General features: G+C 36.6%; 1 protein-coding gene across 1 annotated transcript in view; it reads left to right on the top strand.

The window, feature by feature from the left end:
• The window catches only part of CACNA2D3 (calcium voltage-gated channel auxiliary subunit alpha2delta 3), a 247,363-nt gene that overhangs the window by 40,133 nt on the left and 186,667 nt on the right, over positions 1–20,563 (top strand). The window contains exons 4-8 of the mRNA XM_027884815.1: positions 484–544; positions 633–783; positions 7,648–7,722; positions 16,003–16,092; positions 20,183–20,296. Of these exons, the coding sequence (XP_027740616.1) occupies positions 484–544; positions 633–783; positions 7,648–7,722; positions 16,003–16,092; positions 20,183–20,296 (491 nt within the window). The remainder of the gene's footprint in view (positions 1–483; positions 545–632; positions 784–7,647; positions 7,723–16,002; positions 16,093–20,182; positions 20,297–20,563) is intronic.

Below are 20,563 nucleotides of genomic sequence, written 5' to 3'. Positions count from 1 at the left end.
CTTGGAAATGTTTCTATCGTATTTCTTTTGACCTACAACCAGGAGATATTACCCCTTCTCAGTGATGTGAGCGAAACATCAGGAGTATGAGATGTGAGTGGAGCAGTTGGTGTAACAGGACCTGCTGAGATCAGCCGTGGGTAGGAAGTGCTCAGGGTTTGGAAGGGACTTGATAAAGCTTGCCAACACCAAAGGCCAAGCATGGAGACACTTCTGTGAAAGTAGTACAATGGACAGAGTAGGCCTTCAGAGGTTTTCACCTTCAGAGGCTAAAAAAGGAGTGAGGAAAAAAAAAAAAGATTATTTCTGGTGGTCTTATTTTATGAATTTTATTTTTTCCCCGGTATTTCCTATGGTATAATGGCTCTGCCTGTTAAAGTATGAAACTCCATTAACCCCTACTTAGCCCCAATACCACAGATACATTATGAACAGGTACCGTGGAAATGTAATTTTATCTTGATTATTCTCTTTTTTAAACAGGAATTAAATGGGAACCTGATGAGAATGGAGTCATTGCATTTGACTGCAGAAACAGAAAATGGTAGGCAAGAGATGACCATCAGTATTTAAGAAATTTGAAACGATAAAAAGTTCATATTTAAAAGGAGTTGTTTTGTCTTGTGCCTCAGGTACATCCAGGCAGCAACTTCTCCAAAAGATGTGGTAATTTTAGTGGATGTCAGCGGCAGTATGAAAGGGCTTCGCTTGACTATTGCAAAACAGACAGTTTCATCTATTTTGGATACCCTTGGAGACGATGACTTCTTCAATATAATTGCTGTGAGTGTCTCAGGATTTCTTTCTGTTTTTTTTTTTTTTTTCCTTCCATCATTTCTTGCTATCTGTTACATTTTACATCACACAAGCCACTTGAAAAATGCTGCAGACAGGTGATGGATAATGTGACACCTGAACCCACTGGACAGACACTGTGTTTTTCCAGTGCAAGATTCTTCAGATGACAGAGATTTCAGACTGCCTGTCCATTACTTGCAATTTGAAATCCCTTAAACAAGTTGTCTTGATTTTGGGGGTTGTAATATGTGGGGGTTTTTAGTTTGCTTGAACTTCCTATATGACCTTAATTTTTAAATTCCTTGTGTTTCTGTGTTCTCTTTGCCTTCTACCCATCTCCCCCTTCAGCTACTGCAGTACAGTGCAAATTTAGAAGTGATTAATATGTGAGAATTAATAGATTCAGATCCAGCTTTTGCTGAAGCCTGTATGACATGACAAAATGCCAGCATAGCTCCTCAATGCTCATGTTTTCCTCAGTGAGAATCTGAAATGTGTAAGTTGTGCAGAGGAGTTGCTGGTGAATTACTAATTTTTGCTTTGCTGATATTATTTTGCTAATACTTTAAAAATAAATAGTTTTATCAAGTGCGTAAATCCTAAAAATGACTTCTTGAATGTAAGGAGGATTTTGACTTTTTTTTTTTGCTAAAAGGGAAGTACCTTTCATGTGCTGAAATAAATGAGCCCAGTGACACCAGCGCAAATTGAGATTCTATGGAGAATGAACTATGTATATGTGCATATACCGTGTTTTTAGCAGATAGGAAGCAGTTCAGAATATCTTTTGTATTAATCTCCTTGCATGATAATTTCATAATTGGCAGAAACTCATGCAGTATAAAGACATAATTACACACTGTATCAAAAAAAGGTTTACTGTCCTTCAAAAAGTTGTGATTAGCTGTAATCTAAATAACTTCTGCAAGTTGAAAGCGTGTTTCAACTAAGTAATTATTAAGATACCTGACCAGCCATTTTTTGGTGTATAATCTCTGTGTTTATCAGTATTTGTGATAGTTACTGTGAAGGATGTAGGAAGAAAAAAGAAATGTGTTTTTTTAAGTTAAGTTTCTTATGTACATAGCTTGAATCCAAACTAATGATTTTGCCTATGCACAACAGCAAAAATACTGTGTAAATACTTTTTAGAAAGCAAGTATGAAAAAACTAATTGCCATTTTTTCCAATTTAAAATTTAATTGAAAGTGAACTTAACTGTGTGTAAAGCAGCATGGAGTCACAGAATTGTAACATAAGTTATTGCCAATGACACGAACTTCTGATCAGTGATTTGGGTGTTGAGAAAAGAAAGGAAACTCCTAACTGAGCCTTTCCTCTCTGTTTCCCAGGCTGTCTGCTGTCCAAAACCCCACTCTGTGCCCTGGTCCCATCACTTTTGTTGCCATTTCAATCCCTCCCTTCTCCTGGCTGAGGTGCAGGAGCACCTGAGGCAGCTGGTCCTATTTTGGTTTCCATCAGCAGTTCTGAGCTCAGCAGTTTCTCTCTGTCCCTCCTCACTGCTCATTGCTTCTGCTGTCTCTGCTCTTCTTTTTTCTCTTCAGTGGGTTGCCCATGGCTGTGGTCCCTCAGGGTTGTCCCCACTCCAGTGTGGGTCACCTGCAGCCCACGGTGTCCAGCAGCACACCCCTTTCACCGTGACGCTTTTCCAACTGTCTTTCCAAATGTTTCCATCCCCTAATGACTCCATCCATGTACTGCCTGTGCAAAGGCACCACAGCCCCCAGTCTGCTGTTGCCACTGCCCTTTGGGCACCCTGCAGGTTGCCCCAGCTAGAGTTGGTGGTGATTGGCACTGGCTATGATGGGCACAGGGCAGTTCATGGCCCTCTCCCACAAAGGCTCTGTAGGTTCTCTCCTCTATAACCTCTTCTAGGATGGATGTGTGTTTGTTGAAATAACTAGAAATAGTGACAGAGAATTGTTTTTATGCTTACCAGCTCAGCTGTTTAATTTCATTAAGACATTGATGGTTTAGTGATTCTGCAAATATGGACCTAAAATTATTCACTGCATTGAAAGAGGTACCACATAAATACAGGGGGAACAAGGAAGAGTGGCAGTGAGGGGGTAAAGTGCTGTCCTGCTGCCTTGGAGTTCTCCTGCGGGAAGAATTTATTAGGGAGTCATTTTGGACTAAGTCAAAGAATCACAGAATATGTTGAGTTGGAAGGGTCACTGAGTCCAACTCCTGGCCCCGCATAGGACACCCCAAGAATCACACCTGGTGCTTGACTGTGTTGTCCAAATGCTCCTTGAACTTTGTCAGGCTTGGTGTTGTAACCACTTCCATGGGGAGCCTGTACCAGTGCCCAACCACCCTCTGGGTGAAAAACTCTTTCCTGATATCTAACCTGAACCTCCCAGCCTCATGCATGACAAACTTCATGCTTTGCTGTCTCACAAGGCAAAAAAAATAACAGTAATGTAAAGAAACCTCAAAATTCCTTTGCTTGAAAATGTAACTAATTAGCAACAGAGATCTGTGCTGTGGACAATGGAGTGAACCTTTCAATGAGGAAGAGCACAGGTAGGCTGAGGCTGAATCATGAATTCCTTTCAAAATGTGTGTAAAATACATAGTGAGGGTACAAAGTAAACCAGAGTTGCTGTGACCCACATTAACAGCAAAAATTACCTCTGAAGCATTGCTTTGACCAAGTGCCAGCAGGGCAAATGAATTCTGTCAAGACTGAAGATGTTTCAGTGATCAAAACACGAGACAACAAAGCCCACACAAAGGGTTGCTTGGTGTGAAAGCCCTGAAAATTCCATACAGCTTTTATCTATAGACAGATGTTTGAGTGAGATTATATCTTACTCTTTGTAATTTCGACACGGCCTGGTGATGTGACAGCAGTTCCATTTGAAGGTAAAATACACACATGTCCATATAAGAAATCCCCTTTGTAACGTAGCTCTGTGCTCGTACAACCAGGCTCTGTATCTAGAACTGGCCAGCTGTGCAGTGTGTGCAAAAACAGATCCTCTGTGCCCAGATGGTGAAGCCTTGCTCTTCACACAGCACGCAGCTCAGACTGATTGCTCTGAAAGACCTGTCCAAATTGTTGCTCTGTGGGGACTGCTTGGACATCTGGAAGTCTCAGACAAATGGCCAAGTACCTCCTTCTTTTCCCAGACCAAACTCTGAGTTGGAATAAGTGTTATTATTGTGGGAAATCTGGACAAACAATGTAGTTATTAGATGAAGCAAAAGTCTTGAGCCTGAGTGACTGTGACTGTCAGGGTGCCTTTATTATGCGTAGTGACTAATGGAAGAAATATTTGTATGCATCTGTGTACATATGCATACATATATATATATGTATTTACAGCAGAAAACAGAATTCAGTACAGGTCTTTCCAGAGAATAAACATAAAAGGATGATGTTAAAATAATTTTAGCTTTCCTAGGTAAGTTGTTTCAAAATCCATCTGAAATTGATGGACTAGATGATTGAATTGCAAAAAATTATTGAAACACAAGAATGATTTTGTGCTGCCTGTGTTAAAATTTGAGGTCAGTTTTTTGGTGCGTGAACAGAGATGCCTGCAACAACAAGAGAAAAGGCATATTTTTCCCATTTGCTTTGAAGTGTAATTCCAAGTCAAGCATTAAACTAACAATATTATCATAAAAGAAGTATTAATTTTGCCGAATGCTGAAATTTTTAAACGCTTTTATAAAAATGCAAACTCCCCATTAAATTAGCAAAATATTAACTGAGCCAAGAATGTTAATTTTACTGCTTTAGTCACACCATTTTAGAAAAACTGATTAGAATAAAAGTATTTGTTAATTCAAAGCACAGTAGTATAGTTCTGGATTCATATATGGATTAATATGTAGCACTTTTCCATCATAAATGGTTTCAGCATTATCTCAGTTTTTTAGTCCTACAGAATAGACTGTGGATAAACTTACTTTTTACCCTGCCTGAGTAATGAGATTCTGCTCAGGTAATGTGTGAATAGGCTGGAAAAGGGAACAGCAGCCCACAGGAACCTCTCTACGATCCCTCCTAGCAGTGGGCTCTGCTCGTGTGCCACTTGTAGCCCATGGTAACACCAGTGGAAATACAAATTCCTTTGGTTCCTTTTCTGGATTGGCTTCACTGTTGGATCTTATGTTGGGCTGTATTGGATATCTGAGTATGCTTAATATAGCAGGAAACCTTTTACCTGTGTGTTGTTGCACAAAAAAAGGTGAAATCCATTTATTTCTTGGACCTTACTCCAGACAGCTTAAATATGACAAAGGATAAATATGAAAAAAGCTAAGGGAAATGTATACTACTTGTGCAAGTGTGCTAGAACCATACATGCATCTCACTTGTGCTGTCTCTGTGATAATAAACATTTTTATTTATCCATTTTTGAATGAGGTTGCTTGTGTAAAATAGGGCTGTGATGGCACTTAAAGCATGTCCTCTGTGAAAGCTTGAGCATCCTTTATCCTGCACTACTGAGTAACACTAAAGGCATTGTTGGAAACTACTGGGAATCTCTCTGGGATGTGGTGCAGCTGGCATCCGTGGAAGCTAAGTGCCTGTGGGAATAGCCTGATGATATGAGTTACTCAAAATAGTAGTTAAAATAAATCTTATAAAAATCTAGTGGACAGAAATTATACTACTTAGATGCAAGGTCTGATAGAATAGGAAGTTGTTTCATCTATCTGCTGGTGGTGATAGACCTGTAAAAAAAATGTGGTGGTACTACAGCATTAGGAAATCTCGAGTTTGCTTTTGTGCAGGTGTTTGAAACTGAACCACTGACTGAGGGAAAGGTAGAAATTTTACTGCCTGTTGGCCAAATGCAGACACTGTGCTTGAGGTCATATAAAGAAATGTGTAATGACAGCTACAGAAATCAAGCTAAGAACAGGCTTAGCTGGAAAGTGTCCTGATTGAAGAACATGCTGAGAAAAACTCTGTGTGAGGACAGGAAAAGGCCTGGGAGAAGGGGCTGGTGTACCAGAGTCTGTTATAGACTTTCAGTACTTTTTTTTACAATAGATTGGAGTATAGTCTTGCCTTTGGACTATAATAAGAGATGCTGTGTAGATTTGGCATTATTATTTTGCAAAGACTCTCAGGAGATAGATTTGAAGTCAGTCTGAAGAGAGAAACTACAGGGCAAAGTACATCATTTATCAGATCAATAAACTGTTACGAGACTGAGATGCATGTGGGACACTCTCAGTGACTCTGAAGTGTTCTAGAAACCTTTGCCTTGTATTTTGTATTACCTTTGGAACAATAGATATGTCCACACACTCTCATTTATTGAAATAACATTGATGGGAATAAAATAATTAGGGAAGCATGCAAATCCACAGCAAAAATTGTGTAAATATCTTTCAAGCATTTTTCCTTGTTTCTCTACAACCAGTTACTATGTTGATGCTGTTGTAAATCATCTGTATATCCAGCAATAATAATTTGCTCTGGGTTTATATTTCCTTATAACTGAGGATTGAGTCTGGCACAGTGCCTCAAAAATAACTTCATGCAGTTCAAATTAAATACTCTTCCCTGTGCAGGAGTAATTATGTAATGATGAGCGTGGTGAGTAGAGCACAGTTAAAATGAGTGGTGATGACAGGTGTCCAAGGTGGCTCAGGTTGCAGGGGTTTATGGTGTAGAGAAAAGAGTGATGTTACATTGAGTAGAGTAGAATAAACTTGGAGCTACAGGCAGAGACAGCGAGAACTTGCAGTGACAGAGAGCCCTGTGTAAGCAACGTCTGTGATGAGTCATTCATTGCAAGGCTTTTCTTATTCCCAATGAGGTGGAGGAAGAAGGGATTAAATGCATGTATTAACCTAAAAAAATAGATTCAAATGAAATATAGTCTAATGAAATATTTTTCCTGATTATTTTTGACTTGACTTATTGCGTTGTCTTTTTTTTGTTTACTGTGGATATTTTGACTCAATGCCTTGTGAGAGGGTGAAACTTCTTAAAGCCTGGATGCAAAGCCAGTTTGATCTGTGATAACTTCTAAAGTGGATTAAATTAATGAGAGTAGGAATTAAGTTAAGGCCGTACCTAGACAACTGTATGTAGGCTCATTGAGGGTACTGCTTTAATAATTTGACCTGTATTGAAAGGTTTCAAAGATTTAAACAATCAAGTCCAAATTTTGATCAGGCATCCATTAGTCTGCAAGGTCTACTGACTGCAGATGAGACTTCTTTTTTTTTTTTTTTTAATGCTTAAGTTGCTTCTGAAAGTAGGACTGGACTATCTAACTTACTTAGACCTTGCAAGACAAGCACATAATTCCTTCAAAGTCTGTCACATTTTCATGACTTAGTGTATAGTAAGCCCCTCTGCTTGACTGAAATTCTGACAATTGTCAAATATTCCCAGGATTGATTCAAGCTTACAGATTTTTTTGGTGCGTTTGTTAGAGTATTAACCTTCCAAAATGTTAGCCAGTGCCACAAATATTTGTCAGGACTTTTTTTTTAATATGTAGCAAAGAATTGGGAGTTTTGAGTGTGTTATATCAAACATGACTTATTATAATATCCAGATTAGTAATCAAAGGATATTTTTGCCAGCTACTGTATATAGTACCTTTAACTCCACCTGAGTGTTGGCATCCATTCAATTAAATATTTCTTCAGGAATATACACCTCTGAAGAATTAAGAATCACGTAAAAGGAAAAAAACCCACAGCCAGTTTTTTAAAATGAGCAAAATCCTTTTGTTCTTGCTTTCTCTGCACGTTTCACTGCAGTTCTAAGTCGTTGAATTATATTGTATCTTCCAAGCTTTTAATTAAATTTTTCATCATACTTTGTATTTCTCTCTATAGTATAATGAAGAACTCCACTATGTAGAGCCGTGTTTGAATGGAACATTAGTTCAAGCAGACAGAGCCAACAAAGAGGTAAGGAATGAAAGTAACAAAACAGTGGAGAGATAGGATGCAGTGTGTAAAAATGTGCCATAATGATCTTTTCCCGGGACAATGCATTCCATTATTAGAAGTTATTAATTATTCTCCTCATGCAATTTCAAAGGAGTTTTATGCGACTCAGTAGGAAGAAGAAGAAATAACCTTCTAGTCAGTTTGGTTGAATTAACTTAATGGAAAAATACAGAAATCACTGAAAATATACTGTTAATAAAGTTTGGTAATTATTTTAAGTAAAATATTTCAGCTGCTTTAAATTGAACTATCATTCTATTACGGAAAATTACTGAGGAAGAGATTGCATCCTTAAATCAAACACTGAAGCTTAAACAAAATCTCAAAACAAATGGTCAGAAATATAGTATTATACAAATAAAAGAATTTAGCTTTCTAAACAGGTCTGTCAGTGTAATAATGCACTCATTCAAGAATGTTCTGTGAAAATGTTCAAATTAGTTACGTCCTGATGGAATTTTTCAGGAAAAAAACTTGCAATGATTTCAGTGAAACTTTCATTTGATGAAAGATCTCAGATTGAATCTGAAACTTGAAGCTTAGTTTATTACCTGCCATCCAAATGCAGTTTTTCTCTGCAGGCATTACTTTGACACACTTAGGAAGGTAAGGTAAGATTGTTTATGCCATGCAAAATTATAAAATAAGGCAGCTGAAAAGTCCTGTGATTCTTGCAGAGGGAAAGACCTGTAAGCCTTAAGCCAATAAGCCACTTGTGTTATTGTAGAACTTCCTCCCTGCTAAGGCTTCCTCTCCTCTTAAAGTGATTGGTTCACCTACACTGAGTCTTGCTTGTGGCTGGAGAGGGCAGCAGTTGTGCATCTTTCTTTACATAGTTCTCTATTTTTATCAGAGGCAAATAAGAAGAGTTTCAGCTCAGCATTGAATTATGTTTAACATCCAGTGTGGTGGCTCATTTTTGCTGATGTTGCCAATGAGATGTTACAGGAAGTAGAAAACACAGCTCAGAAAGCACACTGAGCGGTGTCAGTGCTGGGTCTATTTATGTATACCAAGACAAAATGATTTTGGTCCTGTTTTGTTGATCTTTACTCCATAGTATTATTCACAAGAGTTCTTTGCATTTTACCTGCATGTACACCCACATTCTATGGAAATTATTCTTCATGGGCTGCTTCCTTGGTATACTCGATATTTCCCGCTGTAGTTATCTAAATATCATTTGGTTACTATGTGGAATGAATTGTTTCTAACAATTTGGTGTTGAAGTCTTGTGTGAACTGTGATGCAGTTTTCTAAATGAGCTCTTTATTGTGGGTGCCTCTAATGAGCCATATGAAATCTGTGCAAGTTCTAGACACAAACTTAAAGAATCAAATGTATTGCCCAGATGTCCTGTCTGGAATTAATCCTACTGTTAACCTTTCCATCACTCTGCAACTGATCAAAATGCAGATTATCATGCATCCATATGTTACTTAATGTCAGATTCATTTTAATTGATCAAAAAGTTTTTATGCCACCCAGATGATGCTCAGATTTTATGAACAGCGCTCAATTGAACAGTGCTCAATTGTTCAAAATAACTAAGTACAATTTCATATTTTATTATTGAGAGCACTCTTTGAAATAATTTCTTGTTCTCTAAATTATTTTATTTATTTATGGAATAGCTCTGTGCTTTATTTTGCCTGTAAATTGAATAATATATACAAGGTGTTTGGGGGAATAATTAAATATGAACTTCTTTTCTAGTTACTCATATCAGTGAGGTAGCTGATGTACTTTCACTGAAAGATCAGAACTAGAGAATAAACTTCAGATAGGTAGCATTTAATTGTTCTGTGTATTTGTATATGACAAAACTTTGTCAATCTTCATTTCTTTCTTATGTGAGCTTATATGTTATTATTGTTTTCTGGTTAGTGTAATTTACACTAAGGTGGGGCTGGATATGGGGAGAGACCAGTTCCACTGATTTTGGGAGAGCCAGGTGAGGTGTTTGCTTCTGCTGAGAGGGTCCCATGTGCCAGCACAGACTGCCCTGCTGATCCTGAGCCCCCTCCAAGCCTCAGCCTGGCTTTCCAAGGCTCAGACCTTGTGAACTCTGTGTTTGCCACCCCCAGCAGCCTCCTGCCCCAGGCACTTGGGCTGCAGCCAGAGCCTGTTCTGTTCCATGCACAACCTGCCTAGGTAAGATGAAACCTGGGAGCATCTTCAGGGAATGGAGCAGAAGGATATTTTTTGGTAGGCTACAGGAAACAGCTTCAGCCTCAGGGCTTGTAGCAGCCTGGGAAATGAGTGTTTCTCAATGGTGTTGGTGCTGAATGTTCGATGGGATTACGGGCAGCAAATGAACACACTCTTTCACATTCAAGGATGGGTTGTAGAAATTCTTATCCATAATGTGTAGGGAATGTAACAGGCTTCCAGAGAGCCAGACTTTCAGAAAATCCAATTAGTCTTAAGGAAAAAAAAAAAAAAAAAAAAAGATATCTGGTGCCTGGTTTCCACATTTTCTCAGTGAAATTGTCATTTTGCTCCCCTCCACATCTCTTCACTTTTTGGGATGGAATCAGTATTGTAAACACAGTGTTAATTCCACACATTGGCTCTAGACCACTTACCATTATTTTCTGGACCACAGTGTGGGAAATAATTACTTAAAAGAAAAAAATCCACTCTCATTAAAGTATGAAAAAGCATTTAAAGCATTGTAGCCCTCTTATATCCACTCTGTGAGTAATGTATCTTAGTTTTCTGTTCGAAGCATAAGGAAAGATATTATAAAACCCACTTCCACCCTTCTCCCCTTGCCCCTTCATTTTTCTCCATCTTTCGGGTAAGAACATACACCTGCTACTTGAGTAAATCTGTACAAAGGGCACACAGAGCAAGGAATTTGCATTTCTCTTTAAATGACATTGCAGGAATTATTGATGAAGCTGCATTGTTTGCTTCTTTTCCTCTGTATTCCAGTTGCAACTTTACTTAAATTAAGAGTTAAGATTCAACTGGAATCTCTAGACTGAACTCTCTTCTTACAGCTAGAGTAATAAGGGATGAAAAGTTAGGTATACTTTTTAGTTTATGTGATATGAATTAGCCAAGGTAGCCAAAGATTCTTGATCCTGGTACAGGTTTTATAGGGATGGGTGTAGTGAAGGCAAGAATTTGTTTTTAAGCAACTAAGCCTCCTCTTACCCATTATGGGTTACTTGATCAAGACCACTCCTTCATTAGAGCATTAATAAATATCTGTCTGGTGTATTTCAGTAATTTTTTAAGGGATATCAGATAAATGTAATATAATTAAGCTTTTTAATGTTTTTATGTAATTTTATTATGGGAAGGGAATGAAGATTGGGGAAAACAGGTTGTCAGCCCTTAATCTCCAGAATGCTGATCACGTAACAAGCTTTTCTTTAAGAACATGTGAGGGTTCTAAGCATCTAAACCTGTTCCCAACCAGCTTAAAGGAGAGCCAAGTAACTCAGTCTTGAGATTTTTTGTTTGTTTGTTTGTTTGTTTTTTGTTTGTTTTTGTTTTTTGGTTTTTTTTTTATTCTACTAGCAGCAACCTACAAGGAAGAGATGCTAACATAATTAGTGTAAAATGTTTAGAAATTTCCGCAGGTTTTGATCAAGGTGTTTTATGACTTTTCTGCAAAACTCTTGATTCTGTAAGTGCTTGTTGTGTGTAACTTTCAGGCCAGGATTTAATTGCAGCTTGAATTTCTGTCAGATACAGCTGCAAAAAACATCCTCTTTTTTGGAAACCTTATTGAATGAAGGAAGTTTGTCTTTTATAAATAAAAGACAAAGTTGCAATTTCAAATATGACAGTGATGTGAGTGGTGTTAATATGTGCTACCACTTTTACTAAGATACAAAGTAGGCATCCCATTTCTTCCAAGATAGAGTGTTTCAGCTTTCATTTTACAATAGGGAAATATAGAAGTTTGTTTTAAGAATAATTATAATGTCAGGTGATATGGCAGGTGTCATGGTTTCTCCACTTACTTCTAAGTTTTTACAGGCTAGCAATTGTCATAAATTTCTGTGGTGGCACATACCTGCCCTGAAGGTTCAGTTTAGATATGTGGATACTGTAAGCTATCCCTAATTTGCAGATCTTGCTTGAAGTTTCATTTATCACAGGAATTAAATCTGTAATTACATTGGGTAGCATAACTGAGGTGGAAATTAATCCGTGAACCTAAATGTGGTTTAGTAATATAAAATATGTAAGGTATATTCGAATTTTACCAGACTATTTTATAATTTGGCATTAGCACTAAACAGCTGCTGCCTTGAAGTATATCAATTTGCTATACACAAATTTAAAAAAGAGTGGGAAATAGTTCAGACACTATTCTGTCACCGTCTGCACTTTCTCCACAAATTACAAACATGTGGAACTGCCTATTTTAATACCAGTTTTCTTGGGCCAAGAGGTTTTCATCTTTGAGAAACTCCATGTTACAATTTACCTACCCCAAAGGAATCGGATGACAATCTGATTTAATGTAACTCCAGATTTAAAGTAACAATATTACAATATACATTCCTCTTTTATATGTTTTTTTAATGTACTATATATGGGTTGAGGACATTTCTCTGTAAACGTTTCCAGATGAAATATATCATCTTCTAGATGCACAGATAGGCACAGTAACTCCAAACTAAATCAAGAACTTACCCCAGTGTAAATTCGAATGACAAAAATAGACAGATGTAGTGTATAACTTCCAAAGGGATTTTATTTTTCTATGCAATTACCAGAAATTAAATAACCAGAAGACTGATTCAGCAAAGAAGCTGAGTGAAATTGCCAATAAGAGGTTGGTAAACACAAATTTTGCATATTGAATTTTATTTAAGCAAATTACTTTTCCATATTTATCCATCCATGTCTGTCAGATCTCAAGAAAAGGTTGTCAACAGCATTGCTTGGCTGTTAAAAAACCCAAAACAGTGAAGTATCACTGAAGTCTACTCTTTTTTTAAAACTGTCTAGCCATTATAGACTTCCAAATCTTTCAGTTAGCCCCAGAGCACTGAAATTTGGTCCCAAGTTTTCTATTGCAGCTACTAATTTACTTAAGGAGAATTTATTTTTAATGTGAGTATATTGAATCTTGAAGTCTTTGGTTCAGGATTGTTTTTATGAAAAAAAAAAAAAAAAATCCTGTTTTCCAACACAACACATTAGGAAGCAGAAGCAGTTGGATAATTAGGAGCTAACCTGGAATTGCCCTGGCAATGGATTTTACATGGAATGATGCTTAAATGCATTTTGCAGATGTGATGAACATTCCTCTGTTAGTACATGTGGGTAAACTTGCCTGTGACACACCAGTAAATACCACTCTCCCACCTCACACATGCCTCCTGATTTTGTTTTTTCTTTCCTGCTTTATATGCCGATGTATTCTATCCACAAATCTGATAAATCTTTGCCAAGTATGTCTCAGGAACAGTTGGAGTTACAGCATGCACGGATGAGTATGGGAACTGATAGCAAAGACTTGCAGTAAAACTGACAAAGAAATCTGCAGCAATGTTGGACCCATCAATGATGCTTTTCTTTAGGAAGCTCCCCCTTTTTAGACAACTAATGGCAAATATCATGATTTTCCAATGTAACTGTATAATCTCTGTTGCACATATCAGTTGTGAACTGTTCCCTCTTTTGGATCAGTGGAAAGTACTTTATTCATAGACTTGAATCCATGGTCCTGTAACCCCATCTAATTTGGCTATTCTTACTCATCATAAGTGGTACCTTATTTTTTGTAATTATAAATAGGCTCTAATAAAATGTGTCTTAAGCAGAAAGACACAGCAGGTGTGAGAATATGATTTTTCATCTTGGGAAAAACACTATCAGTATCCCCCATTCAGTAAACCCCTTTCTGCTTCAAATGGGTGTTTTGTAACTGCCCCTAGGACGGGAACCCATTTCCTGATTCCAGGCCCATTGGATGGATTTGTTGATTTGTTTTTGACTTAGAGGGTCCTAACAAAGTGACACTATGTAAAAAGGAAAGGAGAGAAGCAAATCAAAGAGATTTGCATACATGGATTCTTACCAGATGTTGGACTCACTGGAACTTTGTGGTTCTGACAGTGGACAGCGTTTAGAAGCAAAGGGCAGCACACACGGGTACGAGACCAGGAGTGTGCGTTGCTGGTGTTCTAGTTTGAAACCTTGTAGGTACGTGCAAAGAATTGTCCTGGCTGACATGCACAAGTGGATTTATATCCTCATTCTCTTCATCTCATGTTTTTCAGACACTTCATCATCATCAATACCTCTACATCTGAACGTGTCTGTGCTTCCTCACTGCAATAAGACAGAACTTCTGCTGAGCTCTGACCCTATAATTTTGTAATCAGACATCAGCGGCTGATTGTCATAATTGTGTACCTAATTTGCATTCAGAATTACCAAGACTATGCATGTCAATTAGGTATATGAGTCCACAATTAGATATTGCACATTCTGGTATTGCACATGGAAATTAAGCATACAGTTGCCTGGTAATTGTGCCCACAGTTGGACAAATATTCAGGTCAGACTCGAGAAAATTCAGATATTAGTCTGTAAGGGCTCCAGTAGGATATTAAAGAGAAGCTGAGATGAACGAACATTGTGCAGTTTATTACTAAAAAGAACTCTTAAGGTGTAAAGTTTAAAATACGCTTTTTGACTCATTAAGAGCAGGGCACTCCTGGATTTGGGGATCTGTTTGATTCCTGAAAGTTATTGAAAGTGGAATTGAGGTGTATTTTATCTTATTCTGAAATCCCTCGTTCTTCAAACTGATGTTTTAGTGGTTAATGTCCTGCCCTGACATTTTTTCACTGCTATTAGGACTGGAATACACTTTTCTGTTTTGCAGTGCTTTTGTAACAGAAGAAATTACTGAGTGGGAGTTTGGAGACGTGTGGGCAAGCTATAGAGAAATTTTGAGAAGAATATTAGTTTGAAACTTTGCTTTTCTCACACACAAATAATGCAATGCTTTTTAAAATGCCTTTTCCAGTACCAAATAAGACACTATAACATGACTGGCAGAGCATTGTTGTACTGCCTGGATGTGTCTGAAATGGGGGAAAAAAAAGTGTTTGAAATTTGGAGCTTTTCCCCTTACAGATTTTCCTTAAAACAGCAGCCTGACAGATTACAGTTGTGTTGATAGTTCGCCCTTTGAAGTCACAATAAGGTACCACTCTTTGAGAGGGTAAACAAGCAGCCTCTCTGAAAGTACAAGAGGATGTTTTGACTGTTTGCTAATAAACAGCCTGAGCCAGATGTAGAGTGAACAGTCTGATGAAGCCATTCTTTGTGCTGCCTGTGAAATAAAACATGATTTGTTTTGGCATAGATCCAGTTAATGCCACACGTTGAGGGCATCTGGTATGATAAGGCAGGGAAACAAAGAAATGTTAACTTGCATGTTTTGTGATTTTTTTTTTTCCAGTGGACATAGAGTGCTTGAAACTCTCCAAAAAAAAAAAAAAAAAAAAAAAAAAAAAAAAAAAAAAAAAAAAAAAAAAAAAAAAAAAAAAAAAAAAAAAAAAAAAAAAAAAAAAAAAAAAAAAAAAAAAAAAAAAAAAAAAAAAAAAAAAAAAAGACAAGGCAGAGAATGGAGTTGGTTTGAAAAACAAATTAAAAAACTACAAAGCTCTCCAGTCAAAGACCAAACCAAACATGCATTTGGGGTTTTTTTTAAGCTTTTGCAGAGTCACCTTGTAGCATTTGTTCGCTCTGAAGCCTGTAGGCAGAAAACATTGTTCTTTCTTTTATATTGTTAGTGCATATAATATTTTTTTACCACTTTTACTATATTGTATCAAAAAAAAAGGGCACTATTGTATTTCTTTACATAACAACAGTATCCTTTTCAGAACCTGTATAAAAGAGCTATGATGAGAGAAAATATTTGTTCTTCTGGCTGATCATGTGAACTGAATTATACACTACGGATTATATAATTTAGTATTAATTTTAGATAATCTGTTTATGCTGCATGTTCATTCTTGATAATGCATAGGCATTGTGATAATAATGGAATAATAGTTTGAAAGAATATAAGAATTATTACACCAAGTAAGAAGATATGGGTTCCACTAAACAGAAACACAAAAAAAATAAAAACAACCAAGGGAAAATTATTTGATTGAATGAGTATTCAGAAATAATCACTGATATCAGCAAGTATGTTGTGACAACACACTGACAAATAAAACTTTCGTGTTCATGTTTCAGCATTTCAGGGAACACCTCGACAAACTTTTTGCAAAAGGAATTGGAATGTTGGACATTGCTTTAAATGAAGCTTTCAACATGCTCAATGAAGTAAGTTCATGTTTTTCAGATTTACGCTGGGGTCACCTTTCTTGCTGTTTAGCAATTTCAGTTTTAAAATAATAAATAAGAACTCAAAAATGTGATGGTAGTAGTATATTACTTATAGAGCAAGAATTCTAGATAATCTATACGTGGTGGAATATATAAACAAATGTACCTTTTTATATGTGTATGTTTTAAGTTGATGTATTTTGTCTCTCTATATACACATATACATACATGTGTCATAGTCATAACTCATGAATTAATAGATTATAGAATAAACATTGAGCTGACCAAAAAGTATTTTTAGAAACTTTATTATTATCACTCATATTTTACCTGTGTTCGGGGAAGAAAAATGTCAGTCAAAATACAGGTAGCTTATCCCTTTTTTCCTTTTTGTTTCTTTTTTCTTTTTTTTCCTCCACCCCCCTTCCCCCTCTTCTTAAGTATAATCAGTTATTTGGGGGCAAAAATATTAAAATCTGTTAGTCTTCTGGAAGTTGAAAAATCTCATCTAAACTAAGTAGCAAACTGTCTTTTGACTGAAGGATGTACCTTGCAAAGCAGACCTTACACCAGAATAGTCTCCAGAGGGTTTTTCTTGACAAGTCTGCCTGCATTTACACTGTACGTTTATAGAATAATTAATGGTTCTAATGCCTTTGCATTCATCTTGAAGGACAATATTGATCAATTCCTCTCCAGGCATAAAATTCTCAAATGAAAAAAGGAGGATTTTCTTCCACTCACTGCTTGTGAGTTCAGCCAGACAGTGTGGAACTAATGCCTTCATGTGGTGCATGCCAAAAATGGCACTGGGAAAAGGCACATCAAGTAAAGAATACTCCAGGTTAATTTAGAGATTTTATTGAGAATTGTGGGTACCAAGTATAGTCTTAGGAACCAGAAACACAGCAGTAAATAGCAGCAAGCCTCAATGTAAGAGTTGTTCTGTGCTGGTCTCCCAAATCTGGGTAAACTGGAAAAAACCCCACATTATAGACAGTTATCAAGAGTACATGAAATGAGAAATATTTTGTTTTATGTTGTTTTAAAATCTGTGAGGCAACTGAAGTTATAACAATAAATGTGGTATAAAGATCTCGTTAGATAAACTGATAGTTTTGAGAGCAAGGGGAACTGGCGTCCCTTGTACTGAATTGGACCCATGAGAGAGATCTGTAAGGTCATGATGTGTCATGCTACACGTGTGTTCAGATCTATACAAGGTGGTATATTGATTTCTATTTATACTATATAAAAGGAAGTGTAGTAGGTTCAAGCCTTCTTGCATGTAAACTTTCAGAAACGTCAGCATAAAAATCTTTTTCCTCGTACACAGGCATATCAACAAAGTCTCTGGGAGTTTCTGCTATGCAGCCTTGCCTAGAAAAAAAGCTACTTAATCTTTCCTTACGAGAGCACAGCAAACCATTTCCCACTTTTTTTTCTACAGGATGTGACCTTCATATGTCAGAAATCTATTCTTGTAAAGTACAGGTTAGCTAAGGATGTCTTTTCTAAATTAAAAAAAAAAAAAAAAAGAAGTAGGAAGAGGGGGCAGGTGGGAAAGGAAAACAAAGGAGAAAGCTTTGTGTTACACAAATAGTCTATTAAGATTCTGGTAGGATTTTAGAACGGTTCAGGGGTTACACTAATTAAACTCAGTTAATTTTCCCTTGCAATTACCTTTCAGTATTTGCTATGGTTGTTAAGATTTGAAGATGGTTGATACTGATGTCTTTGAAAAGCATGTTTAAAGATCCACTTTCAAATTCTTTCCCATCATCAGTTTGTGCAGTGTACATTATACAGTGGAAGGATGCAGAAGTGCTCGGTACAGTAGTCAGGTCCCTACTATGTCATATGACAACTACAATTATCCCTTTTGGTGACAAATGCACTCTTTGCTGTGATTACCTTTAAAAAAATCATAACCAATTAAATAAAATTCAGTGACATTTCAAAGACTGTTAATCACAACCAAATGCAGTAAATGTCAGGATGCACTGAAATTTTTTCAGCTAACTGATGAATCACTGACTTAATTGTAGTTCGTCATAAGGCCCTTGTCATTGTTATTATTTTGGAAAACATTTTCATCACTCTTGCTATTCAATAAAATTAAAGTTTTAGACAAATATGAGAAGATATTACTCATCAAAGTATTTGAATTTAATCTCATTCTTCAAAATATTCAGATAAGTATGTAGAATAATGCAGATGCACACAGAGTGATGTTTTAAAATAAATGTATGAAGGCATTCCCCCCTCAATAATTTTTCCTTTAAGATACCTTGTCACTTTCCAAATACATTGTCCCTGGGAAGAACATACCCCTCCACAAAGCACCTTCATCTTTATGAGAAAATATCAAATCTAAGATCGTGAAGGAATCCCACTTTAAAATTTCTAGTTCTAGTTAAGACTGGAAAAACTGCCATGAGTGAAGAATTTTGTGGATAGTCTGCCCTGCAAGCATCACAGATAAGGGTTTTCAACCAGCCACTGACCAGATTGTACCTAAACACACATTAGTTGCCCATTAAGAAATATTTTGCTGAGATTCATTTTTGATCAAAAAGAAACTGATCCGAGGGAGAAATGCAGGTGATAGAAATGATTGTTCAATGTGGGTGTGATTACTCAGATACAGAAATGTGAAGGCAGAAGAAAAGAGGACAGAGCGCTGCTGGAACCCACCATCCACCCTTTTCTACTGCAGGCTTTTCTACAGAGATGAAATTTTTAGAAGTTCAGAACTTATTTTTAGAAAAAATGGCTTTTAGAGTTTTGGAAGAACAGTTAATATATAAGGGTGAGTAAACTATAAAAAGCTTAAAGACAGAAGAGTTGCTATACCAAATCAGATCAGAATAATCCGAATAATTTTTGATGAATACAGAAATGGTCAGAGTCCCTGCAAGGTAATTCATCTTTAAATGTACTGCTTCTTAAATAGGACCACCTTATTTTGGGCCACAGCCAGGCTGGTAAGATGGGACAAAGTAATTGTTGCTTGGTTTTCTCAACATCAAGAGAAAGGGTATAGGATGAGGCCTTGAGCTCATCCTATAGGATGAGGCCTGATCTCAAATTTGATAATGCACATGAAAACTACATGGGAAGAGAATAAAAGGAGATTGTTCTTTCATTAGTATGTGTTTAACTTCTAGCCCAGTCTATAGAGTTGTTTGTAATATCCCAGTTCATTGATCTTTTCATGTATATTTTTAAAGTATTCATACATAACAATTTAAAATCAAATAATTTTCCAATCTTGCTTTTCTTTTTTACTAAAAGCCAGATGTTTCACTGAGGTTCATTAAACATATAAGTACACAGAAAAAATAAGAACCTATTCCATAACCGAAACAAATGGAGACAATGGATTCAAAATCAGAGCACCAGCTCCAGAATCAAGAGATCAAAGCTCATGTTATGACTCAGTCCAATGTGCTTGCTCTTTGACAGGAGAAAATCTCATTTGTATAATGATGACATTTCCATTGCATAGGCCAAAGGATACGTTAATTGCTGTCTAAGTACCTGTGCTCAAGTGCTGCTGTTTAGGAGCTTGAATTGCTTATATATATTACTTTTGAGTAGAGGGAGAATCTCAAAATATATAAATAAGAACTTGGTTCTCCCAAATAAATATTTTATGGAAAATAACGTGTAGAATGGAATCCTGAGTGACTCTGAATGCCATATGAGTAGTCAAATGTCTCTCTACGAATTGTGTATCCTCTTTACTTTGCAGAAAAATCATCACTCATTTATTACTTCTTTTTTAACTCGTTCTTTTAAAACGACATTTAAGTCAAACCCCATATAGATGCATCAGTACTTATTATCTACCTAAAACAGGGGAATACAGTTTCAATTTGGGGAAGTGATGTATTCGTGTATGTTTCTTATTTTTCAATTCAGTAAGAACATAATGTCTATGATAAACTGTTTTCAGCCTGAATAATTTCATCTACTACTTATAATACTAGGGATTTCACAAAATACATGTTTATTCAGTGTGATCCCATCTATCTTCATTTAACAGGAATGTGCTGTACCTCACGATTGTTTCCTTTCACAGTTCAATCACACAGGACAAGGAAGCATTTGCAGCCAAGCCATAATGTTGATCACTGATGGGGCTGTGGACACCTATGATACAATATTTGCAAAATATAATTGGCCAGACAGAAAAGTAAGTATGTTATCACCTTTATTCAATGGAAAACCTGACACTTCCTATCCGATATAAAGAGCGTGTCTATTGAAAAGTCAATTTCTAACAATGACAAAAGTCATTTCTAACAATCTAAAAATGATTTTGGATAAGTGGATGTTTCACTAATGACAAAAATGATGTTTATATGATATTGCTGGAGGATAGAGATGGCCTTTTACTGTAGTAATGAACTTGGGTTCATAAGATATTTAGGCACTATTTCTCTCTAGAGTACGTTTTTGA

This window comes from Empidonax traillii, unplaced genomic scaffold (genome assembly GCF_003031625.1).
Source record: "Empidonax traillii isolate 1590-97213 ecotype Southwest subspecies unplaced genomic scaffold, ASM303162v1 scaffold155:size2260171, whole genome shotgun sequence".
In the NCBI taxonomy this organism is placed as follows: domain Eukaryota; kingdom Metazoa; phylum Chordata; class Aves; order Passeriformes; family Tyrannidae; genus Empidonax; species Empidonax traillii.
This window is presented reverse-complemented; position numbering and strand designations above follow the sequence as displayed.